This window comes from Fusarium venenatum, assembly GCF_020744135.1.
Source record: "Fusarium venenatum strain MPI-CAGE-CH-0201 chromosome Unknown EDB82scaffold_1, whole genome shotgun sequence".
Classification (NCBI taxonomy): domain Eukaryota; kingdom Fungi; phylum Ascomycota; class Sordariomycetes; order Hypocreales; family Nectriaceae; genus Fusarium; species Fusarium venenatum.
The window spans coordinates 7,900,751-7,924,451 of NW_027072129.1; the positions used below are offsets into that span (position 1 = coordinate 7,900,751).

At 48.5% G+C, this 23,701-nt stretch overlaps 9 protein-coding genes across 9 annotated transcripts; 3 read left to right on the forward strand and 6 right to left on the reverse strand.

Moving 5' to 3' along the window:
* Window positions 1-669: 669 nt before the first annotated feature.
* Window positions 670-1,895, reverse strand: EDB82DRAFT_81711 (Brix domain-containing protein). Its single transcript, XM_025729435.2, has 2 exons — window positions 1,753-1,895; window positions 670-1,694 (listed from the first exon to the last, which is right to left on the reverse strand). Exons 1-2 carry the CDS (start codon window positions 1,764-1,766, stop codon window positions 749-751), a joined length of 960 nt encoding a protein of 319 aa, XP_025588660.1. The 5' UTR covers window positions 1,767-1,895; the 3' UTR covers window positions 670-748.
* A 347-nt stretch (window positions 1,896-2,242) lies between these two features.
* Window positions 2,243-4,218, forward strand: EDB82DRAFT_422047 (uncharacterized protein; the record flags this gene model as incomplete). Its single annotated transcript, XM_025729434.1, has 2 exons — window positions 2,243-2,413; window positions 2,473-4,218. 2 exons carry the CDS (start codon window positions 2,243-2,245, stop codon window positions 4,216-4,218), a joined length of 1,917 nt encoding a protein of 638 aa, XP_025588659.1.
* Window positions 4,219-12,176: 7,958 nt separating this feature from the next.
* On the forward strand, window positions 12,177-14,105 carry EDB82DRAFT_82184 (uncharacterized protein). Its single transcript, XM_025729433.2, has 3 exons — window positions 12,177-12,530; window positions 12,599-13,567; window positions 13,620-14,105. The coding sequence occupies exons 1-3, from the start codon at window positions 12,383-12,385 to the stop codon at window positions 13,949-13,951; spliced, it is 1,449 nt and encodes a 482-aa protein (XP_025588658.1). The 5' UTR covers window positions 12,177-12,382; the 3' UTR covers window positions 13,952-14,105.
* A 976-nt stretch (window positions 14,106-15,081) lies between these two features.
* EDB82DRAFT_521361 (uncharacterized protein) lies at window positions 15,082-16,612 on the forward strand (the record flags this gene model as incomplete). Its single annotated transcript, XM_025729431.1, has 4 exons — window positions 15,082-16,110; window positions 16,168-16,255; window positions 16,310-16,505; window positions 16,561-16,612. 4 exons carry the CDS (start codon window positions 15,082-15,084, stop codon window positions 16,610-16,612), a joined length of 1,365 nt encoding a protein of 454 aa, XP_025588657.1.
* Window positions 16,496-18,275, reverse strand: EDB82DRAFT_81977 (chaperonin 10-like protein). Its single transcript, XM_025729430.2, has 2 exons — window positions 17,073-18,275; window positions 16,496-17,022 (listed from the first exon to the last, which is right to left on the reverse strand). Exons 1-2 carry the CDS (start codon window positions 18,003-18,005, stop codon window positions 16,825-16,827), a joined length of 1,131 nt encoding a protein of 376 aa, XP_025588656.1. The 5' UTR covers window positions 18,006-18,275; the 3' UTR covers window positions 16,496-16,824.
* On the reverse strand, window positions 18,276-19,059 carry EDB82DRAFT_81976 (uncharacterized protein). Its single transcript, XM_025729429.2, has one exon. The coding sequence runs from the start codon at window positions 18,844-18,846 to the stop codon at window positions 18,547-18,549; it is 300 nt and encodes a 99-aa protein (XP_025588655.1). The 5' UTR covers window positions 18,847-19,059; the 3' UTR covers window positions 18,276-18,546.
* A 1-nt stretch (window position 19,060) lies between these two features.
* Window positions 19,061-20,415, reverse strand: EDB82DRAFT_81933 (uncharacterized protein). The gene has a single exon (XM_025729428.2). The coding sequence runs from the start codon at window positions 20,281-20,283 to the stop codon at window positions 19,342-19,344; it is 942 nt and encodes a 313-aa protein (XP_025588654.1). The 5' UTR covers window positions 20,284-20,415; the 3' UTR covers window positions 19,061-19,341.
* Window positions 20,416-20,660: 245 nt separating this feature from the next.
* Window positions 20,661-22,231, reverse strand: EDB82DRAFT_490073 (thioredoxin-like protein). Its single transcript, XM_025729427.2, has 2 exons — window positions 21,334-22,231; window positions 20,661-21,279 (listed from the first exon to the last, which is right to left on the reverse strand). The coding sequence occupies exons 1-2, from the start codon at window positions 21,899-21,901 to the stop codon at window positions 20,978-20,980; spliced, it is 870 nt and encodes a 289-aa protein (XP_025588653.1). The 5' UTR covers window positions 21,902-22,231; the 3' UTR covers window positions 20,661-20,977.
* A 103-nt stretch (window positions 22,232-22,334) lies between these two features.
* EDB82DRAFT_490075 (uncharacterized protein) lies at window positions 22,335-23,404 on the reverse strand. Its single transcript, XM_065608360.1, has one exon. It carries the CDS (start codon window positions 23,026-23,028, stop codon window positions 22,558-22,560), a length of 471 nt encoding a protein of 156 aa, XP_065465789.1. The 5' UTR covers window positions 23,029-23,404; the 3' UTR covers window positions 22,335-22,557.
* Window positions 23,405-23,701: the final 297 nt, after the last annotated feature.

Genomic DNA, 23,701 nt, shown 5'->3' on the forward strand with positions numbered 1-23,701 from the left:
TCAAGAAGCGTGCCCGACTTTATTTTATACATTTGATGAATAACGACTGTCTCCTTACCAATGGCCTAACACGGATCGAACTGAGATACTAAGGTGGAATACTTTCAGATACAATCTGGGCAACGATTTTGTGCCCCAAGTCAACTCAAGTTGTTTGTATTGTTGCATGAAGCAGAAATAAGCTTGGGCATTCCCTGCCCGGCATTGATAAGGCCCATCTTGTTTTATCTCTCTTCATACTATTAAGTCTATGATCGACTATGAATCGTATGAGTTGGAGGATAGGATTGGAGTGGGAAACAGCACGATTAGACAGAAAGCCCAAGCGCATACGGTTGAGCTTGTAGCCTTTTTAGTCTACTTCGGATGCCAGAAGGAGCCAAGTTAGTCGGCTTCTTTGGCCTTTGCCATAATTTAGTACATAATGATGTCTTGATAGCAATAGATAAATGTGGTTCACAGTCCATCCATCCTTATTACTTGTATGGTAAAACAATGTTCAGAGATAGGTCGCAATGTCAGACCACTCCGTACTATGCTCAACATTGCTCAAGATCACTACACATGCATTGGCTATCAAGTCAAGGATGAGATAGCAGAATAACGAGAACGGGCGGTTTGAGGTACGAGGAAGACAATAATGCTCATCATGTCTACGGGATTTATCTCATTAAATCAATTATTGATATGGTCTCCCTGGGACCTTTTCCAAGACGCCCAACTCCGAGCCTGCAATGCGGTGTGCCTACTACTGCTTTATCCTCTTGGTCTCCTCCTCCTTCTCTCCGACAACGTCCGCCACACCTTCGGCGTCCTTTCGACTTCGCTTCAGACCCTTCATCTTGCGGAGCTGCAACTCGCTGAGATCCTGCTTGCCCAAGTGCACGCGACCAATCTTGTCACCCATAGAGTCAGTCGTGATGTTCTTTTTGGTGCGCTCCTCGAGGCCGCGAGGCGTCTTCAGGGCCTCCTTGAGCATCGACTCATCGGGTTCTCGGACACGACCGATACGGAAGTCCATACGTGGGCCAATCTCCTCAACCTCGACACGTGGAAGACGCTGGCCAGATCGCTTAGTGTTGATGGTGTAGACTCGCAGGTGGATCGCAGGTTTGGCATCGCCGTCGCCAGTGCTGTCCTCAGCGCTGATGGAAATAATGTACTGAAGACCCTCAACATCTATTTTATCTGCTGGTTCACCCTTGAAGAAGTCCAAAAACATGCTCTTGGCAAGAGTGAATTCGTTGCTGACAGGGCTTTCGAAGGCGGTTCCGGCAAACAAAATCATGGGTCGCAGACCGATAGCAAACTTCTTAGTCTTGAACTGGGCAATGGTTCGGAAGCTCTCGGGGTCGAGGTAGAGTTCAAGCATGTCTAGAAGCTTGTATCCAAACGTACGAACGAGAGTCAGAGTATGGGGTCGCTTCTTCTGGCTGCTGCCGAAGACAAGCAGACTGGCGTCGTTCTTCTCGGAGAAAAACTCGAGCGAAGCGGCATCGTCAAATGGGTGGATAGCGTTTTTTTTTGTAAATTTCTTAGCAAGTGGCTGCCTCATTTGGTGAAGGTCGTTAAGGGCATCCTGGACAATCTGCGAGCACGATGTTCCGCGGAGGAAAAGGCATGTCTTAGGGTTTTCGTTGGCCTTGGGTTCGCGCTTGTCAAGCGCACGCTTTGAACGCGCATTACGAGGTTTGCTTTATGAATGTTAGTATATCGAAGAAACGGTTGTCAGCGAAAGAAAAATAGACATACACTTGACGGAGCATCTTGGCGCTTTGTGGTATTGAATGTAGCGTGATAATGGTGGTGATGCTTCAATGGGATGGAGGTTGACTTCAAACTTGAGACTTGAGAAGGAGCGCAAGAAAAAAATGTTCTTATCGATAAAGCATGCGCTACTCACCGTCTCACCGAGAAGAAAGGTCTCTTTTCGGTGAGATACTCCTGTTCTTTCTCACCCCGCAGTCACGTGTACCGTTACTCCAATCGGCAAGTGGTACCGATAAAGGCAATGAGAACGGCGGAGCCTCGGTATTTTCCCCGCCATACTCACGCAGGCATCTTGTCTGGTTTCGCTAGATCATGGTAGGAGTTGGACCAACTTCGACCTGTAAACTACGCCTCGTATTTGTTATTCTCCTCAATAAAGCAAGCATCGCCATCAATCTGAAAATTTCATCATCTCTTCCCTCGCGCCGATAATCCCGAAATTATAAAAGCAATACATATATCGCCAATCATCATGTCGTTTATGGGTGGCGCTGAATGTTCGACATCTGGAAACCCTCTTAGCCAGCTTCACAAGCATACTCAAAACGATAGGACCCTTCAGCAAGACCGCCTTGTTGGTCGAGGCCCTGGTGGACAACTCAATGGGTTTCGCAGCCAGAGCGCGAATGCGCCTCAAGATGAGGTATGCCCTTACACAGGGCCGATGAACCTATTACTAATACATATGTTTTGATGCTGTAGATGATGAATGGATTTCTCAACCAGGGCCCGAGCCTTCAGCAGGAATTCCCCATGCAGCCGGGCCAGATGGGCCCTCTTAACCCAGCCCAGTCCCATATGCGAGCTAGCTCAGCGTCGCCAACATGGGCGCACGACTTCAACGGCCAGCCAGCGATGGAATCGGCTTTCCAGCCGCCTTCTGCTGCACAGGCGCATTTCAACGCTGACGAGTTTGCCCGATTCCAACAGCTTAACGCACAAGGTTCCTCGGCGAGAGCAAGCCCCATGCAGAGCAACGTTTCCAGCCAGATGAACCAACAACGACCCATGATGGGGGGCATGATGAACCGACCGATGGGCTACTCTCCCATGTTCCAGCCAATGTACCAGAACCAGCAGCCTATGCAGCAACACCAACCACAGCAGCAAGATGCTAAGGGTAAGGGCCGGCTCGTGGAACTTGATGACCACAAGTGGGAGGAGCAATTTGCTTCGATGGAGCTCCAAGACAATGCCAAGGAACAAGAAGAGGCAAATGTTGCAGAGCGTGAGCTCAATGAAATGGACAAAGGCTTGACGTCCGAAACCAATGAGTACGGTGATTTTGAATCTATTTGGAAAGGAATACAAGCTGAGACGTCTGCTGCTAGACAAGACTTTGACCAGTTCGACAGCGAATGGAACAACAACATGATGCCCGATTTCGAAGGTATGGGCGACTGGGGCCGCCTCGGTGACCCGGCCGTGGAAACCTATTTGTTCGAACAAGACAACTTCTTCCGCGATGAAAAGAACGCTTTCGAGGAGGGCGTGCGCATTATGAAAGAAGGTGGTAATCTTTCTCTGGCTGCCCTGGCCTTTGAGTCCGCTGTTCAACAAAACCCCGACCACACCGAGGCCTGGGTATACTTGGGAACGGCTCAGGCACAGAACGAGAAGGAAACGGCAGCTATCCGAGCTCTTGAACAAGCGCTCAAGCAGGATCCTAACAACCTAGCAGCCTTGATGGGTTTGGCTGTATCGTATACTAACGAAGGTTACGACAGCACCGCATACCGAACCCTTGAACGATGGTTGTCAGTCAAATACCCTAATATTCTTAACCCCAAGGACCTGCATCCTCCCGCAGAAATGGGCTTCACAGACCGCCAACAGCTGCATGACAAAGTGACAAATCTTTTCATCAAAGCGGCACAGCTGAGCCCCGACGGCGAGCATATGGACCCTGACGTACAAGTTGGCCTTGGTGTTCTTTTCTACGGTGCAGAGGATTATGACAAGGCAGTCGATTGCTTCCAGTCAGCTCTTCATTCCTCGGAAGCTGGTACGTCCAACCAGCAAGAACAGCTCCATCTCCTCTGGAACCGTCTTGGCGCTACGCTGGCCAACAGCGGACGTTCCGAGGAAGCCATTGCGGCATACCAAGAGGCGCTCGCCATGGCTCCTAATTTCGTGCGCGCTCGTTACAACCTGGGTGTCAGCTGCATCAACATCCACTGCCACCACGAAGCTGCCTGTCACTTCCTGGCCGCATTGGAGATGCACAAGGCTATTGAGAAGTCGGGCCGCAGCAAAGCATACGAGATTCTGGGCGATAACGCTTCTGGGGTCGATGAGACACTTGACCGTATGTCGGCGCAGAACAGGAGCAGCACCTTATATGACACCCTCAGACGTGTCTTTACACAGATGGGCCGGCGGGATCTGGCGGAGAAGACCATTGCGGGCGTAGATCCAGACGTGTTCAGACCAGAGTTTGAATTTTAAAGCTGCAGGATTCTTATTTTTATTTAATGAAATGACTTACATAAAGAAGCGGTCTGTATCGTGGAAGACAAGGGGGCAGTTATGTTGTGTTTGCAGCGGGTATGTGTCAGGATATGGATCCGTTGAGATGTTGCACTTCAGAGACATGCATGGTCCTGGAAGGATATTGTACAGCACAGATGCGTCAATCCTGGAGCAACGATACCCTATGGCATACAGTTGTCTCCGGGCTCGTTCACATATACATGCGTATTAAAATAAGACTGCAGATAATTATGTCACGTCAATTATCCCCTGGTATGACAACACCGAGGACCTATCGATATCCACTGTGCCAAGAAGCGGTCACTGTTGCGTGTAACTGCCTATAGTATGCCTGTATGCAAAGAGGGTATCTGCTGGTGGTGTTCTTTCTGATGTATCAGTCAGTCCAGTTCGAGTTATTCTCTTTCATTGGATATCATAGAAACGAAAAAGTACATGCTACAATGCCTTCGACCGTCTTGGCTTCGAACCTAGGAGAAGGCCGAGCAAGAAACACGCAGTCTAGACCATGATTATTACGGAAATGAAACTGGCGCCAACGGATTCAACCCTTGAGGCTTAAACTATTGACTAACTTCGCATAAGTCTTGACATGACAAACAAGTGCTGGGGGAATAAGCAAAGGAAAGAAGAACATCTCGACCTGAAATTCTCACTAACAAAACCCACTCTGCTAAGCTATTGGCGATTCAGCGAAGCTTGTTAGTCTGATGGATTATGACTCAGATGGGGTGAAAGGCAATTTTGAGCGTCTGGACCCTCTAATATTTCAACATCTTGTGGGCATTGTTATTATCCCAGTTGCCGGCCGCGACGACCTGCCGTTGATGTAAATTCTGAAGAGACTGGCAGACTTACTCGAATCACCAGCACATCTCAAGTAAGCTTTTCTCCCTTCTTCTTTTTTCCTGGGGGAAGACCCTTCGCCGATGGGGTAAACTCTCATCTCTCTCGTCGTTCTTTGCCACTAGCCGAGCTGCCGATGCAGTGTGGAGGTTGAGTAGGTTTCCGGCGAAGATCTCTCGGGTATCTTGAGATCACTGATGGCCAGTTGGCTAATTCCAGGCTACAGGACAGGGCAGACCAAGCCGTAATGAGTAAAGTGCACTGTCGAACGCATGTCTCGCCCAAAAGAGACTCAACCCATGCAGCCGCTACAGAACCAGCAAATACCGTTCCGCACGGATGTGCATGCTGCTTCAGACAAGCGACAGCGTGAAACTATTGGATTCTCTTATCCAATGTGGGAAAATGGAGCTGAAATATGCAAGGGGAAGACAAGTCGAGAGGGGAGAGCCAAGATTTAGATTCCGAGATATTGACAGAAGCAACAGAAGAGTAAGACACAGAGTCGATGACATCGTCTTCCAGGCACTTGACTGACGTGATTGGGCTGGTCAAGAGACCGATATAAGTAAGTAATGACTGGGGAGGGATATGGCCCGAGTTATTTTATCAAAATTCAGGTTATCGAAGATGCAACCGTGCCGGAGGGCGTCATGTTCTGGCCTGATCCTACAGAGTTACGATATTCTCCCTTGGTGCTGAGCACATGAGTTGCGAAAGACAGCCACCGAGTGAATAATCCGATTCGCTTGGCCTTAGTCCCACAAGTAAGGCCAGGCTATCTGGAGGCTCAAGTAGGTAGAACAGCGGCTGTCTTTGCTGTTTTCTTAGTGGCGGTGGGAAGCATGTGGCTCCTTTGGTATGTTGGTGGGGACGGAGGGCGTTGAACTATGGACTTAAGGGCCGTCGACTCGATGCGGGTGAGTGCTTGATCGAGGCGCAGGAGTGACGGTATCAGCTTGTCGACCGCTGTATGTACCCGAAGATATGAGACATGACTTTGTACTGTGCGGTGCGTCGTCTTAGATCCGGGCAGCGGCGTAGTGGGTGTGGATGTCAATGTGGACGGTAATTGCTGTTGTTTCTCTTCTTGGTTGACGGTTGATGACATTACCAACCAGACACCGATGGACCAGTACTGTATAGCGAACCCAGACATCTACCGAAAGATGAGATGCTAACGGTGAGGAACTAGTGACAGGCCTCCTGTCATCCATAGATTCGAGTTTAATGAGAACTCCATAAACCAACCGAGGGCGTGACTCGGATGCTTCTTCCTAGATCAACACCAACCGGCCGCCAGACAAGATATTGATTGATACGAGACCGGTTCAGCTGAGATGTAAAGCAACCTCAGGTTCTCACTTCAATTTCGGCATAAATGTATCAGTTGAGATGTGATATTCTGTCAATCATTGGTCATCAACCCCTGTCCTTTTCTCAATCGGCCGAAAGTCGTCGGACTGCTGATTGACTTCATCACCCATTGTCATATTGCAAGACAAATCCCACCTATCCTTGATAAGATTTTTCCTTCCTCGAGTAGAGGTTGAATAAATAATTCAGAAGATGACTTTGAAACATACCGTAGTTTGCAGTTCTACAAGTTATCCATTAGTTCCAACTCTATTAGGTAGCTAGTAGTCCTTTAGTTTTTTCAAGATTGGTAGGTTTTACCAAACGGTTGGGTCCAATACTGCACGACCCTGTCCTATTCACCATGACTATGAGTCAATATATTTTGTAATAGAAACAGATTTGATTCCTGTTGGCGAGGGGTTCACGTCAACAAAAAGAGTGTTCGGTCCAAAGAGCCGACTCCCCGCTGTGAGTGAGGATGGAGTGTGTCAGTGGCAGTAAGCCCAGCATAAGAAGGCTCTCTCTTATTTGGTGGTAATTAAGCAAGCCTGCACGGGTGCTTTGAGTCCCCAAGTTTGAGGCACAGTAGCAAAGCAATGGCTCTCTTATTGCCCCGCCTCCTTGCTATTATGCAATGTGCAGGACTGATAGAAACGCACAGAGGTCAAAAGAGCGGCAGACAGTCCGACAGAAGTGCCATCTTCGCGCAATGATTAATTTGATTCAGTTCGGTGACGCAGTGTGTAGCCAGTGGTAAGCGAATTGACGTGATGATGCATGACTGATTGTATCACCACTGTCAAGCCAAAGGAGTGTGGTATGGCGGTCATCACAATCACCATACCGGCACTTGTTGTAGTACCAGTTTTCTGGCACAGATTACTTGTCATTGCTAGAGCACCATCGAGATCCACGAAGGAAACCCATCGGTATTGCTAGTCTGTTGATGAGTTAAAATGCACCGAGTATCCAGACATTGTCAGCACTGGCCTACTTAGTAACGTTAGTCTGAAGGATATTTCATACACACAAGTTTAATTGGCGTGCAGCATCAGGGCACTGGTTTTCTTTGATGACTGTACCGTCACATCAAGGGAACTGCCAGACAGGACCTCGGCTTGTTCCGATCGCGCAAGTGATGAAATGGCAGAACACTCACTGTACAATGCGATTACCGTTAGGTTGGGCTTCGAACTCGACTTTCATGTGCGCATAACGACACCAGAACGGTGCGGTAATATTTACAACTTGAACGCCGACCAAACCGTGTTGTCGAGAAGATGTAGAGACAGTAATCGTAGAACGGATTAATCATTAGAGAAATAGGTAGTCCGCGATAAGAGGTGCTGAGGCATAGAAACTTATTTTCGCTAATACCCTGTAGCCACGAGCCGACGGGAAATATGTAAGAGTAGTGATCGGCATTTTTCTTCAAGCCGTGGGCGAGAGAAAGGATCTTCAGGAGAAATCCCCCGAAAGGACAAGCAAGCCGGGCATGGTTGACATTTCTCAATTCGGGGTTGGCGCGAAAACCCACAGAAAGGGATCTTTGTTCAACAACACAGAACAGCGTTGTACTCTGTACTATTAGTTTAGTCGTACTACTTAACGGTACTACTTACTACTGGTCCAGGTGAGGTACATACCCAGGTAGCCCCTTGCTTGCCCTGCCCTGCGCTGTCCTGTCCTGTCCCAGGACCGCATGCGCTACCTTGGGCTCATAACGCGAGGCGTGTGGGTTTCACTGATATAGATCCAAAGACACTCGCGTGGCAGGATGAGACGAGTTGTTGGTTGGTTTGACGGTCCAAACTTGGGATTACCGTGATAGGAAATGGGCGAATGGCAATTTGGCAATACTAGCAGGCTGAACTGACAGAAGGCCAGGCTGAGGCGACGAGGTGCATGGGCTGAATCTTGTAGCTAGGCGGAAGCAATGCTGGAAATATTGATAAATTGATGTTGAGTTTATTGATTAACACACACAAGGCGGCTACAAGGGAGGCTAGCAGGCGGGGACAAGATGTGATACCAATAGTGGTTGGTACCTACCTCAGTAGGTACCTGGGTAAGTTTGAATAGCAATCAATGTGAACAAGGAAGGAACCCTCAAAACAACTACCTACTTGGGTTAGTAGACTGTATCCGTACCCAGCTGGCAATAACTCCAGGGAAGCAATAACAAAAGCCATTTCCTGCTTTGACTTCTTCTATAGTTCTCAGCAACTCAACTTTATCTACTTGCTCGTACTCAAGCACATTGTTTGCCCTTTCAAAAGTACAAGTAAACGCTGGGTATCTAGTACGGTATTTTCCCCAGTTGCACTCATTGCTTCTGTCAACGCTGCATCGCAATGAACACCCTGGTCGATTGGCCCAGCTATCTCATCAAGATCAACGCTCCTCATCGTACCGGTCCCCCCTAGAGCCCAGAGCGGCTAGATCTTTGGCACAGTGGCTAGCTACACCCCACACACTCGCGCACGTGTCTGTCGGCAGCATAGACTCTACAAGCGCCTGCTAGACACAAGCAGCAAAGATTGACGAGCTTTTGTACCTACACAATTCCAGCCGATTGTTTCAAGGTGGTAACGTTTGGGAAATTCGAGCATGACAAGTACTGTGCGCACAAACAGTATACCTACCTACCTACCTATCTGGGAACGACATCACCAAGCGCGAACTATCCCAGCGGGATCTACAAGGTTCGGCGTACCTGGGCTACTTTGTCTGCCACATGGCATTACGCAAGCCTCAGAATGCTCTGGGTATCTATCTCCACTGAAATGCGCATCAGGATCGTCCTCTGATAGAGGAAGAAGGACGCGGGCACGCTACATGCCAATGCCGTGTATGTACGGATATTGTCTACGACACTGGGCAGAGACTTATTGGTGGACCAATCGATCTGCGGCACGTTCTGCTCTGAAAGATGATTCTCACGTGGCTGCGGAAGATCGCGCATGTGGTGCTGGGATGTTGGTCGCTCCACTTCTGGTTCGCCCAACCATGATGGGGCTAGCTTTGGGGGCGAGGCGGGAGAAAGACAAATTGAACCAATCTCAACATGGGTTTTTAAGACCCTGGTCACTGTAGCATGGCCCGAGAACTGACTTCTGACAGGGTTATGGACACACTAGTGACGGCGCACGAGGCGCCCTGGCTTGGTGTAAGCCATCCCCTCACACGATTCATCGCCGCGTTCACGTAACTACTGGTTGACTGGTAGGCTTCAGTTAGCAGCATAGCACGGCAGACCCCAGAGAATCATGCCCAGCGGGTTCAGACCCCAGGAGAGTTCACACTGCATTCTACTTCTCAACCTATGAAGCCAGGAACATGCCCAACAAGCTGGAAACACTACATAACCCTCCAATGGCCTAAACAATATCTGCCCTCCAACAAGCAATACTGAAGCATAAAGGTTTGGTCGAACTTGGACAATGTCAGAAATCTGTAAATCAGAAGTCACCAACAGATGCAGCTAATGTCCCCAGCGGTTAGTGAGCAACAGGCATCTACCTATGATCGCATTCCATATCGTGGCCGGCCGGCTGGTAAGGTAACTATTGATTCTGAACCAGGTTTACAGGGGCACTGGTTACTCTGTACAAACAAAACAAAAGCACAGGGTCAGCATTATCATGAAGCCTTGTGTTTTGCCTTCCCAACATAATTCACACTGGTATAAAGGTGCTCCTTTAGAGTTAGACTTGTTCGTTGGCTGGCACAGTCTGACTGTTTTGGTGGTTTAGCACTCTTGATGCGGTACAGTCCAGCCAGCTACAGCGACGGTTCAAGCCAGCGAACTTATTGGTCAAATGGATATCTCTTCCCGACAGGTCGTCTTGATGTATGGCTGGGCAGAACAAAGAACAGGCGTTTTGCCGCCTGTTCGCTTTGAGACAAATATAGCTGACAAGCCGTCACGACTTGAGTGGGTAGCGAATGCCGCATGGATGCTCAGACCTCGATACTCGGCAACCACATGGCATTCAATTCCACTTACGCCTCTACGATCCCCAAGCTCTCCGCACCTCCACGAGCTTTCGACAATGGCAAAAACAAGGTTTTCGGGGGACCTAGAGGGGAATGAAGAGAGGAGATCTTGAACTTAAGGGTGGCTTCTTCTGACGCTACGTTACTCGATGGACCACTGAACACCTTGCACCCCTGCTACAGTAAGGCTTTTCAACACTCCCTACAACAGCGCCTGGCGTTCCATTATTAGATGCAATGTACTGTACTCGACCACATGGGCCGAGGCGATAGTGGGGGCTACAAGCGCCGCGAGTCGACTATACATACTTTGCACCGCGACTTGGCTTGGACGAAATCTTTGGCTTAAGCCTTGAACACTCTTTGATACTTGCGTCATGAGATGTGCCAGAACGTTCAATTGTCTTGGTAGATAACTAGGTACCTGTTGCAAGACAGCGATAGGCAAGTAAACAGCGGGAAACAACCCGATGACCCAATAGTCGTAGACTGTAGCCACAGCGTTGCTTTTTACGAGGAACGACCCGTCGAAACTGCTGTTCTCCGAGGTTGTCAACTTATGTACAAAACCCCCTGAGCACGGCACGAGGTTCGGTGCACAGCTTGCATAAGTACAGATACGTACCTCTGTCTCGAAAAGCAAGGATTGCGGATTGACTTTCAAGTGCCGTAACACTGTTTCAATGATGCCGACTGGAGGCGGATGCAACATCTACCAAGGAGCCCTATTACCTACCCAGGCTGTATGTAGATGCTGGCCTGACCTGACCTGGACGAAACCTGGAGCCAAAGCCAAAGCAAAGGCCGGCCGCTCCTTGTCTACATACTATGTGCCTGTGCTTGTCTGCTTCAGATGAATGTTCCTTTGCTCCCCTGCTTTGGGGCTGATTTTAAGCGTTGCTTACCGTATGCAAGTGCAGGGGGACCATTTCAGCGTGCTGTGATCCATGGGATGAGAGGTTTTGAGACATGGAGGTCTACCATTTGTGCTGGGAGGGAGGGACTAGGCTTTGAACGCATGTCATTTCGATGTTCCTGATTTCTGACCGATTGATTTATCATACTCTGTATAGCTTAGATGAACAATCTGCTGTCTTCCCTTCTTCTCTCATCTCTCAGTTGGCTATTGTTTGCTTGCAAGACCCTTTTAATCTTGGAACCATAGTGCTTTTCTCGACTCAGTTAAGTCCAGTTTAGACCAGCCTTTTCTTCCTCGCTCGTTGCAGTGCAAGTACCTAAACTGTAAGTCTCGAGTACATGCATCCACTACTACTAGGTTCAGCATCTATGTACCTGCTAACTCAGGTAGAGTAGTATTTGGTGCGGGCAGGTTTAGGTACTGATGGGGCTCCAGTCTTCCCCGGGCTCTTTCTTCCCTGTATAGACCTTGACTAGTGCCATCCATTCATCCCCGTCTGTCACTTTCGCCAGGGTCAGTCTCGTGTGCACTTTTCCCTCTTCAAGTCCACTTTCTTTCCTTTCTCTCACAAATTTACCTGCCATCTATCTAATCTACCCACGCATTATATCGCACCTGGCCTTATTGACGTTCCCTTTGTCAATCCATCTTTGGGGCTTATGCTCTGACACGGCAGTAATTTCTCGACTTGAATCCGTCCGACCTCGCGTTGTCGCATCCGTCCTGTCAGCTGCAAACTCGATACAATTTCAGTTAGGCTCAATTGCAATCTGGGCTTTGTCTTGTTGTCCGACACCTCTTGCCTGGTTCCTGCGACTGTACTCCTATACCGGCCTCGCCGTAAGCGCGGGCAAACAATCGAATTGTGTTAAAGTTACCGATTGTCGGCTTCGTTTCTCAGGGGACTTTGTGGGGGCTCACTTGTGACTTGATCGACTCGACTCGACTGCGTACGCGACATCCCTGATATCGACCGACTCTCCAACAGTCATAGTCATGGACGGCCACAACCAACAACGCCCACCTAATTCCAAGGCGGCCGGTCTCAACAACATTCTCAATAGCGACCACGCTCCAGGCCACATCCCAAACGGCCCTCCTCACACGCGGGATTCGGGGTTCTACTCCAACGGAGACGCCTCCAGTAAGCGTATGCTGCTCATTGCTACCCGTCTAAATACCCTCGTTCTACCACTGACCAGAACTATCCAGACACATCTGCTGCCTCTTTTAATGTAAACGGTCTCAGCCCAAGCGGTTCTGGCTACCAGTCTTCGTCGCACGATAAGACCCCTTCGCCGATTACTTCCAACATGGTCCCCCAGGGAGCTATATCGCCGCCAGCAACTAACATGAGCGTCGCCGCGATCGTATCCCCCAACCCGCCCGGCAGCCTCGATCCATGTCGTGACCGACCCACGTCAATCGAATCCAACGGTACCGGTCATACAATTGGCGACACGTTGACACCAGGAATGGCTGCGCTGAGGCGGGAAAGTGTCGACAGTCGCATCAACCAAAACTTCAGTGATATGCGTCTTGGCAACAACTCTCCCTACGCCTCCAACAATCACTCAACTAGCTCGATACAAAACACCCTTCACAGCCAACGGAATCCCCACCTCTTATCTAATCGAATCTCCAATGGCTACCAACCCAACGCAGAGCGAAATCCTGAGACCAAGACTGTTAAGACGGCGCCTGCTATTACCGGTCCAGCAACGGGGCACATTGCCCGAGCAGCAGAACCCACCAAAGGTCAAGCATGGGCTTTCCCTGAAGAGGAGATTCAAAGGGTCGGCGGTGATCTTACGTTCACTGACTCAAGGCGCAGCAGCGTTACCGAGTCGATCGCGAGCAGCCAGTTCACGACCGAGTCGCGCCTGCCCGCTGGTCAACTAAGACTGGAGAGTGAGTACTCTCGCATGTCCAGTGCCTCGGACTTCCTACCTGTCCATCACCACTCTATGCAACACAAGCAACTGAGTGACCTCCAGGCGGAGGAAGGGAATGGGCCTACAGGATCACAGCCCTATAGTAGAACTCCGGAATTGAGAGTCAGCCACAAGCTCGCGGAGCGCAAGAGGAGAACGGAAATGAAGGAATTGTTTGACCAGCTTCGTGATCTTATGCCGCAGGAGCGAGGCTCCAAGGCCTCCAAGTGGGAAATATTGACAAAAGGTTAGTGGTTGTGCTGTTGGAAGGAGAAGCATGTTACTGACACAAGCTACAGCCATCGCCGAGCACCAGAAGCAGCAGGAACATATCAGGCTGCTCCAAAATCACTACAACTCGGCGGCAGCGGAGAATGAAATTCTCCGCCGGGAAGTTCATGGGCTGCGGGCGGAAAACACCCAGCTTAGAGGATCTCCATCTTCAGCACCAACGCCAGCTTCTGGACCTCCCTCTACGACTTATCAAACGGAACGTTACGCCAGCTCGAATGGGCCAGAGCTGCCACCTATCCGGTCCCTGAGCAACAATATGCCCAACGGACCAGATTCAATGACTGGTGTTCAGTACGAAAACCCCCAAAGTAATGGATATCGTCAGGAGAGATTCTGAAGTTCGTATACCCAACATCTTTTCTTCTTCTTTTTATCTTTCAATTGTTTGAGCCCGGTTTACGAATGAATGACGGTAAAAGAAAAAGTTATGACAACTGGGGCAACACATCAGCCTTGGGGTTACAATTATGAAGAGTACAGACTCGGCTCAACCATCGTTGGTTTCGACCCGGTGATACCTCAAGGCATTAGACTTGCTTTAACTTCGTTTGTTTTATTTCTTCCTTATATCAATACGGCGGGCAGACCAGGCACTCACTTTTTCCTGTGTCATCATCCGCTTCAATCTTGGGATCTACAGCTTTATGGGCCCACTGCAGACTCCGATATCAGGAGTTGTCTCTTTCGTCTCTTTCTTTCTTCTTTTCTTTTTGGGATGGGCAGGTCACTTAATGGTAGGTACAGGAAGGCAAGGGTCGGGTATAGTGGAACGGGCCGGGACAATTGCCCTGGGATTTTGAGCTCAAAAAGAAGGCACGGGGGACGGGAGAATGGCGTGAAGGTGTTGTAAGGCGTATATACCCATTTTGCGAGGATACGGGAAGCGATTGTGCTGAAGAATGACTTGAATTATTGTGTTGTTTGAGAACAAATAAACCAGGTTTAAGACATGATTTTATGATCAGGACTCAATAATTCTGATAAAATAAGTTGAATCTGATATATATATATGTAAAAGGAATAGAACATGATTAGAAGAAGCACATTCACTCCTATAAACTCGGAGCCGGACTATCAATTACTGTCCGGCTGGGGATGATGTGGATGGGCCCCGGGAAGCGGAAACTTGAGCGGAGTAAGAGTTGCGGAGTTGCGGAGTTTGCGAAGGCCCCGTAGAAGAAAAGTCCCCGATTTGGTCTGCGAGACGAGATGGCAAGTGCAAGTGCTTACTGAGTTGAAGTCTCTAGTGTAAGCCATATCTACATTAGTACTAACAAAAGGGGCCCTTTTTCTGTACTTTAATTATTAGTTGCACTGTATTTCAAGTTTCCATTGTTGGCCTGCGAAATCGAGATTCCTCTTTTCCTTCTCCGACCTTGTCAAGATCAAGTCCGTCGGAATTGTTCAAGTCTCTCCGCTCTTCTCATTCTGCTTTCTCACACTTCACTCACGCTTGACATATATACCATGGATTCATTCAGCCCATTGACTGCCCGCAAGATGGACAGAGCAGCTGCTTCAAGACAAAAGAGCTGCAATGCCTGCGTGAGAGGGAAGCGCAAGTGCGACAAGAAGACGCCCCGGTGCACCCGTTGTGCGGCAAAAGGCCTCGACTGCGTTTATCAGAGGTTGCCGCCAGGTACAAGCTTCCACGACGACGATATATGCATCGCGGACTCCTTGAACGACGTCCCTGACTTTGATATGGGCTTTGATATAAACAACTTAGGAGGAACAGCAACACATTCTAGCGCCAGCAACACCTCACCAGACAGCCTTGATAGAGTCACCACCACCTCGACGATAGATCTCGACTCTCCCCTTGACTTCTCCATCATAGACCATCTCATGGCCAACGACACATCTGTTGGTTCTGAGCTATGGAGTCTGGGTGACTATGGCATCAGCAGCAACAACAAACTGGGCATACCTTCCATACCATCTATGCCCACAACACAGGTCGTCATTCGTGATCTAGCTATTTTTGAAAGCATAGAACCCTGCATGTCAGATTTTAACCCCCTGGATGTGTATGATCCTCGCTCTCGCGTCGGATACACCGTCGATGCCATTACCAATCTATACCGCGACTTTGCAAAGACCCGTCGTCTCCCCTTTATCCATCCTCGTCTCTACGGCTCCAACCTCCCAAAAACACTAATGGCAGCCTTCTCAGTGGCATCCGCGTACTCTGCACGCACGCCAGAGAACAAGGGATGGGTTTTCAAGCTCATCGCTGACATGGCCAAGGACATCCACCGCGAGGGCGAGGGCGCTTCAACGCCGGCGGAGAAGTTGGCTAGGGTACAGGCCATGGTTGTGTTGGACTCCATACGTATGTTTGACGGCGACGTGACGATGAGGGCAACGAGTGAACGTGAGATGTCACAGTTTATGGCATGGATGTTTGCGCTTAAGGAGCTCGAGGAAGAGCTGAAAATCGGGGACGAGCCAGCTGCTACCATATTGAAGGAGTCGCCACCAGAAAGCTGGGAGGTAAGTTGTTGGACAAGGTTCACTTTGCATGCAGGATATTTACTAATGTTTTCATAGGCTTGGTTACTCGCCGAAAGTATACGCCGAACTATCGTCATGGCATTTGCTTTCGTATGCATGGTCAGTATACTCAAATCCAATGAGCGTATGCAAACCATCCTTTCCATGTCGCACGAGGTCTAAACTAACTCTTCCATAGCACCTTGTGAAATCATGGCACCGAACTTTCAATTCACAGCCTCGAAATACCTATGGGAGGCCGACTCTTCCATGGCTTTCTTCCGTGCGTGGCAAACAAAGCCACAGTACCCGGTGCGGAACCTTGACTTTAAGGGTATCTGGATGCATGCGCAGCCAGAGGATGTCGATGAGTTTACAAAACTAATGCTAACTGCGTGAGTAACCTTGTTTTTGTCCTGGGTATGCTGATTATGGCTAACTGTCGAATAGCCAAATGGGCCCCGAAGCTATTGACCACTTCATGGTTGGCCGTGTGTACTAAAATCAACAAACATATTGGTACAATTATGCAATACTGATCACGTACTCTGGAATCGGCTCTCTTGAGCTTGATGGGAGCTTTTATGATATCACGGAGCAGGGTTGGCTTAGAAACAAATTGACTGCCCAGAGCTGGTAATTATTCAAGGGATATAATGATGAAACGGTCATGCGCGCTATTAAACAAATCCTTGGATTACATTTGTTTGAAACTTATACATATTCCTCGGTGATTCTCCAGATGAGCCTTTCACCACTGACCTCTCTGTTTCTCAAGATATCAACTGCTTTTTGGGCCCTCTCAACAGCTGACGATCCTTCCACAACACGATATCTGTTAGGTGTAATGACGCCGTCCTTGAGGAGTTTGGGTACGATCTCTGGTTGCAGATTTTGCTTGAAGTACTCGTTCTGTTTCCAGTTAGAGACGCACTTTTGTGAAAGCGGTCAGGGTGACTTACAGAAAGATAAAAATGAGTACGAACACCTCGAACTTCAACGCCATCAGCCCATTCTCCAATTAAGACCTTGCCGACATCCATCTCGTATTCTGGCTCCTCATCCACAGTGGCATCTTTGAGGATAACAGGAAGCATAACTGCCACAATGCTTTCGGGTTGAGCAATCCTTGTCAAGGGCCTCAGGGTGCCCTCGAGTGAACCGATACAGTCAATGATATAGGGCAGCTTAGGCCCTGGCTTGTTCTCGATGGACTTGAGGATCTGATCGACAACATCGTCCCTGCGATAGTCAAAAGTCCGAGTCGCGCCGATGCTTCGAAGATAATCGTGCTGCTTTTGGCTAGCAACAGCGAGGAGATTCTTAAAGCCCCAGTGTTTGAAGACCTGGAGAGCATACATGCCCACGCTGCTGGAAGCACCCCAGATGAGAATCGGGCTATCGGCTTGCTCAGGAGTGTAGTTCTCAGGCACAGGCCAAGGAAGCTCCAATTCCAAATCTGCAGTAAGAGTGTGGAATACGGTGACTAAATTTACCGAGACTGTCACAGCGTCTTGATATGAGATGTTGTCTGGTATTTTTGAGGCGAGATACGCAGGAATAGTGATGTACTCCTGGTGGTTCGCCTCCTTTCCACCATGAAAAGCAAAAGCTACGACCCGATCGCCGATACTCAAGCCCTTGAGATCACCACCATCTCCAACAGCGACGACTTTTCCAGCAGCGCCACCGCTTCCCATTTGAGATGGGTACTCTGGGATGAGAAGACCGCCATCAGCACGGTGAAGATCGAGGGGCGTTGAAGAAGTCCAGGCGACACGGACGAGGACTTCTCCTGGTGATGGAAGATGAACTGGGACGGTTTGGGATGTGAAGGGTTTGCGTTTCGCAGGGAGGACTACAGCTTGCTGAGTTGAGGGGATAGAAGAAGACATGATGATGATGAACTGCAGGTAGGGTAGGTATAAGTGAGATTGTGATTATATTGACAATATGCTAACATTCAGTCATCAAACAGGCCTATATATATGTTTTCTAGATTACCATTTGAAGCCTGTATACAGAAATACATTCTGGTATAATTCATGTCCTTATTATTAACAATTTCGAGATTTGTCATACGGAGCTCCGTGGAATATTTATGGACTTGGCCCCACCCGACTGCATATGATCTCATAACTTCTACAAAAGGAGAATTTACAAATAAAGGCTTCTTGATTCAGAGAAGGGGAGGGACAGAATAGAAACTTCTATTGACTTGGAGCACAAGTTGAAGACACAACAGTCGAGGTGGTCTGATGTGAGACGATGAAGAATAATGGACATAGAGCACAGTGATACCATGTACGAAAGCAAATATTCGCCTCGTATCACCAGCGCAGTACCAAGTAAAGTAAATTAAAATAAAATAAAGGTATCACATTGCATTATCATGATTGGTACATAATCCAAACTCCAGGCCATCTGATTTCCCCCTTAGACAGTCGTAGAACCCATTAGAACCGTACCGGAAGCAGGCCCAACATCGACATGCTTCTGCGTCGCATTGCCGCTCTTCAAATCATCTCTTGTAGTCGGTGGACGTCCGAGATCAGCGACAACGTTGCGGACTCTTTGTCGCATGCTCTTGCGTTGTTGCGTTGAATCGTTGGTCGTCGAGGTGTCTATTTCGGCTTTTGTCGGTGAGTCTGAGATTGAGACGTGGGCTTCTTTGGAGAAGACGGTTGATCCTGAGAGGATAGAGGCCGTGTCTGAGCTCGAGGTAGGACGTTCCATTGTATTTTATTGTTGTAGATGATGATTTTAGATATAGATGGTTTATGGATGGAAAATGTAGTAAAGATGAGAGACGGGAGGGGGAAAAAGGGCGAGAGCAGTCCCTATATGAATGGATTGCTGCTCTATCTCTTTAGAGGCATGCACCTCTTTTTCAGCTCTGGGTCTGAGTTGGGCCTAAATTTTTATGTAGGTGGTGATGTTAGTGGTAACCCCGCGTTATCAAGGCCTGTAATAAGTGCAGAAGATGCGCCCGCTTTCCAATTAACCTTATTTAACATGTTCCACTTATCTCTCAGATCGTCATAATCATAATAATATCCAAATGTCAATAACAATCGAACATCAAAGTACCTACTCTGGTTCTCAATCGTACCGAGGCTCACAGAGCAGAGGTATCTTTTCCTTATCGTATTATGTTATCTGCTCCATGAGCCTTGCCAAACCGATGTAACCCTCCCATTCTCGATAGCCTAATGATATGGCCATCTATCATCATAAGTAGCCATATCCACAACTCTCCGCATCGACAGTCGAATCATCCTCCACCGTATGGTACCAAATCGGCGTCGAAACATCCAAATGCAGTGGCTGGAACTCCTGTAACTCACCCTCTGTCAAACCCTCAATCTTGCTATCAGCACAACCCTCACTTCTAAATGCCTCCCTCACACTGATAATGTCCCATGGCCCGCAATCATAATCGTGATCATCCTCGCCCTGTCTGTAAAACTCAACCACCACGTTCGTTTCTTCCAAAAGCCGCGAGACCTTCTCCTTGCATACTTCCATCTGATGCAATTCACGCGCTTTGTCCCAGCTCACTCGGTACCATGTGGTGTAGTTTTCCCTGTCACAAATCGTGCTGTGCACCATGTCGTACAACTGACCCATAGTGAGGCCCTTGAGAGGAGGCCTTGGGTTGATTTGTGTAGTGTAGACTTCATGGAACCAGATGTCAACGACGTCGAGCCGCAAGTATCCCAAAGATGGCGGCGGCGGTTGAGATACAAGCATCCGTCGCCAGCTGGAATTGCCCCTAGTCAAGCTCTCAAGACTTTTCGACTTTTCCAATGTCAAACTTCCCGCTGTGCCCTGTTTTGCAATCGCGCCCTCGGGAGCCCAGGGTAGTCGAAGAAACGAATCTGCTCTTCGAAGGTATGTATGCTTGCGGTCGATATCGAAGAAGCACCTCCCAAACTTCTCAACTAGCAATGGATTGAGTGTAAATGACTCGGGTCGTTCAGTCTCAGCTGGAGGCAGAGGTTGGAAGAACAGCGCTTGCTGAATCCTCGGTGAGCCTGCTATCGTCGTGGCCCAGTAACGACATACACGGGATGCAGAGACGAGGAGTGTTTTCATGTCAAGGTGCAAGAGAATCAACTCCAGCAGCTCTGCGACGAAGACAACCCCATATTTATCATTTGCGTGCTCCATCGTGGCATTGGGCTCTTAGCTGTTTAATAATGATAAGGTTCGATGCAATCAAGGCAAGTTGAACTTGGAGAGGGTTATTAACAGACGATGCATGTATAGTACAAAATAGGCAGGCTAGCCTCTTGTGAGGAGTTGACTAAGACTAGTACTCCGTAGTCATGATACTATCGTTATGGTGCCTGGCCAATTAGGAAAATCATATGCCAACTGACTGCGAATGCTACCTCGGCTGGTGGCAGCCAAGTTTATGTGTTATCTACTCCATGTTTGGCTTGCCGTATGTGAGCGTGATGTATCTTTCGAATGTCGAATGGTATATATCGAATTCAATCCGCCTTTTGCTTTTACAATTATGGTTTATACGGCAGAAGATTAATAGTGCCAGTCTGTGCGTATAGAGGTATATATATCTGACAATCATTAGCTTAACTATAGTGTATATTAACATCGTCGACCTTTCCGCCATGTTAATCGGAGAATCACCAGTAGCCTATGCCCCTTCTTAACGACACAAAACGAAAGGAATTCCCAAGCGCCCAAACTCCAATTGCGTTGTCAAAAGCCCCGAACGATAGCCCGTCCGTACCCAACCCTGTAGTAGATCCTCATACAGAAGCCCGATGCGGACCAAACAGGCCATGAAGGAGTAGGTAAAGAAGAAAAAGAAAAGAGAATGCGCTGCGTATGCGCTGAATTACTTGGTTCGTACCGTAACCTCGACGCGCTTGTTTCCGAGGTCGACAATCTTGCCTACGAGATTGCCTGCATGGTCCATCTCGGATATGTCGTCGGCACCACCCAGGCTCACACCGTTGACCATGATATTGGGAACAGTCCTTCGTTTGGTTGTTTCGAGCAATTGGTCCTGTAGGGCTGAGCCTTGAGGGTGAACGTCAAGTTCGACAATGTAGGGCTCGGGAGTGATGGAGTACTTTTCAATCAAGATGGCTTTGGCTCGTTTCGAGAAGGGACAGTAGGCCTTGGAGAAGATGATAACTATAGAGTGATCAGTAAGCTGTGCTTGTTATTCGCTGCTTGTTTTTAACGTACCAGGTGACTTCTTGAGGATAGAATCAAGCTCTGCGCGAGCCTCAAGTTCCTCCTTGGTCCTTGTCTCTGCTACAGGCTTCTTGTCAGCGGCAGCAGCACCAGCACCAGCACCACCAGGAGCAACGGCGGCAGCACCCTGCTCTCCAGCTGCTGGATTGGGAATCTTGTCCTTGTTCTGTCCCTCGGCAGAACTTCCGACGCCCACGACTTTCTTAGGGGGGTCTGGTCGCAGACCACCCTTCTCGTTCGCCTTGCCCTTGGCCTCCGCCTCAGCAGCCTTGAGACGTTGCTGCATCTCCGCGGCCATCTTTTTGTCCTCCTCATCGATATCACCGTCCCCGTCCTTGTCGTTGTGTGTTGATCCAGCCTTCTCGCCAGTGGCAAAGTCCACGATGGGAGCAGGCATCTCGTTTGCGCTCATGGCATTTTGGGTCTTCTTGATAAATTCTTGGCCGGTGGATGTTTCAGCATCGTGGTGACCGTCAAAACCAGAGGTGTAGAATAGAATGAAGATGAAGGTGCCGATTGTCGCCAGGATCAGTAGGCGTACTCGGCGTGGAGAAGGCATCGCGGGTGGGATGGGAACGAAGATCGTTCACAGGACAGGACCAGGGTGGATGCGCTAAAGAGCGAGCTCTGCTCTGGCCTAACGTAGAGCTCTTGAGGTCGCGCGACGGATTTAGATCGAGTTTGGCGGGTTTCAATGACAGTCGAAAGAATGGAAAGAACGGAAAGGACAGTAAGAAAGGGTATCGTATCGGTCGGCCGGGGCGTTGAACCGAGGGCGATTTGATGGAGAGCAAAAGAAGAGACCAGTCTTGCCAGCTAAAGGGACAGGGACAGACCAGACTGAAGGGAGAGCCGGCAGCTCCTCCAATTCCAGTGGAGTGTTTAGGTAGGTCATTGGAGCCAATCAGAGTGACTATAAGGAGATAAGATGGTTTAACATGTCACCATGACTGTGTATCTCGATGCACATCAATATAACACAAAATTAAATTAAATAGTTTATACAAATAAGAACATATCAATAAAAAAATTATGAGCAATATACAGCGCCAGATCCCTCCTCGAATCAGTATTAAACAGTCCAGCATCTAATACAAATTCCTCTAGGCTAGGGGAGCCAGCTCTTATTAGCTCCCCTGCAGCTACCCATATCTTGCTATTGATAAGTTAATAAGACTGGCCGGGTAGAACGACATCATAACTACTCACCATTGTCTATACTGTCAACCTCTCCACGGAATGGCCATCCAGTTCTTGGTAAGGTGCCACCAGGGCTGGTAGACTCTCACTGGGCTGCTGCAACTCTTGGACCACAATTTGGGGGGATTCATGATGAGAATGCGAATGTGATCTCGTTCGGTGAAGAAGTGCTGCTCTCTCGGCATGGAGGCTTTGAAGGTGATGATTGCCATGGCGATGGTGATGGTGATGATGATCCATTGCCGGTGCAGCTTCGAGAGTAATGGACCAGAAGAAGAAGGTTAAAGAGTAAGAAAGCTTAGAACACAACATCTTGAAATGTATGTACGTTTGGATGTATTGGAGAAGTACTGGAGATAAATGCTTTGAATATCTCTTGTCTACCTTCCAAGAGCCTGCCATGTTGCCGACTCTTATATATCTTCTTGGGTCATTCACTCCTTGCATCTTATAAGACTTTATGACGAGTGATTTAACTATTGCCATTGCTTCAACTACCGCATTCAGCCTCCTCAAGACCCTTTGCAAGGAATTTACAGGGTCGTGGGCCGCGCTGAGACAATCGCCTACTAGAGCTGATTGCGAGAATGAGCTAATTGTAGTGAGTACAGCCCCTTCGACTTATTCTCCATCCGTCACATGAACCATTCTAATTGTAACCAAGTATCGGGTCATGTTTCAATAACTCATGTTGGCTCATCATTCTGACCGTTGAAAACATCGTCAACGTTGATTAGCCCTCGTGGAAGAGGGAAGGCTGGTATGAATTCCGAGTATGGGTAAGACATGGTCGATAACCACGCTCCGAATGACCTTATTGCCAGTAAATATTCCAATTAAGACTTACCAACATGGTTATAGTTGATGTGTTTTCACAATTCATATCGTGGCCATCTATACAATTATGACTAAGCGAACTCAACACCCCGAACCAATCACAAATTGCCAAAACTCTTTTCTTTTCTATGGTGGCACGAGCGCTGTAAATCAGTACCTAAACTACTAAATTGGCGGATCCATCTATTCTTGACAAGTTGCTATTTCTAGTGACTTCGATTTCATGATCAAACAAGTGAAGTGTCCTTTTGCTCGACTGACTCATATCTTGAAGTTTGTAGACAACATATAATAGATAGAATTGTCTGTCATTCTTCATTCG

What these genes read in the sequence shown, in the direction of transcription:
- EDB82DRAFT_82184 (XM_025729433.2), top strand. Translation starts at nt 12,383, where the DNA reads ATGGACGGCCACAACCAACAACGCCCACCTAATTCCAAGGCGGCCGGT. An exon ending in CTCCAACGGAGACGCCTCCA is followed by an intron (nt 12,531 to 12,598) that starts GTAAGCGTATGC and finishes AGAACTATCCAG; the next exon opens with ACACATCTGCTGCCTCTTTT. An exon ending in GTGGGAAATATTGACAAAAG is followed by an intron (nt 13,568 to 13,619) that starts GTTAGTGGTTGT and finishes CACAAGCTACAG; the next exon opens with CCATCGCCGAGCACCAGAAG.
- EDB82DRAFT_81977 (XM_025729430.2), bottom strand. Translation starts at nt 18,005, where the DNA reads ATGTCTTCTTCTATCCCCTCAACTCAGCAAGCTGTAGTCCTCCCTGCG. An exon ending in GTACTCATTTTTATCTTTCT is followed by an intron (nt 17,023 to 17,072) that starts GTAAGTCACCCT and finishes AACTGGAAACAG; the next exon opens with AACGAGTACTTCAAGCAAAA.
- EDB82DRAFT_81976 (XM_025729429.2), bottom strand. Translation starts at nt 18,846, where the DNA reads ATGGAACGTCCTACCTCGAGCTCAGACACGGCCTCTATCCTCTCAGGA.
- EDB82DRAFT_81933 (XM_025729428.2), bottom strand. Translation starts at nt 20,283, where the DNA reads ATGGAGCACGCAAATGATAAATATGGGGTTGTCTTCGTCGCAGAGCTG.
- EDB82DRAFT_490073 (XM_025729427.2), bottom strand. Translation starts at nt 21,901, where the DNA reads ATGCCTTCTCCACGCCGAGTACGCCTACTGATCCTGGCGACAATCGGC. An exon ending in TATCCTCAAGAAGTCACCTG is followed by an intron (nt 21,280 to 21,333) that starts GTACGTTAAAAA and finishes ATCACTCTATAG; the next exon opens with TTATCATCTTCTCCAAGGCC.
- EDB82DRAFT_490075 (XM_065608360.1), bottom strand. Translation starts at nt 23,028, where the DNA reads ATGGCAATAGTTAAATCACTCGTCATAAAGTCTTATAAGATGCAAGGA.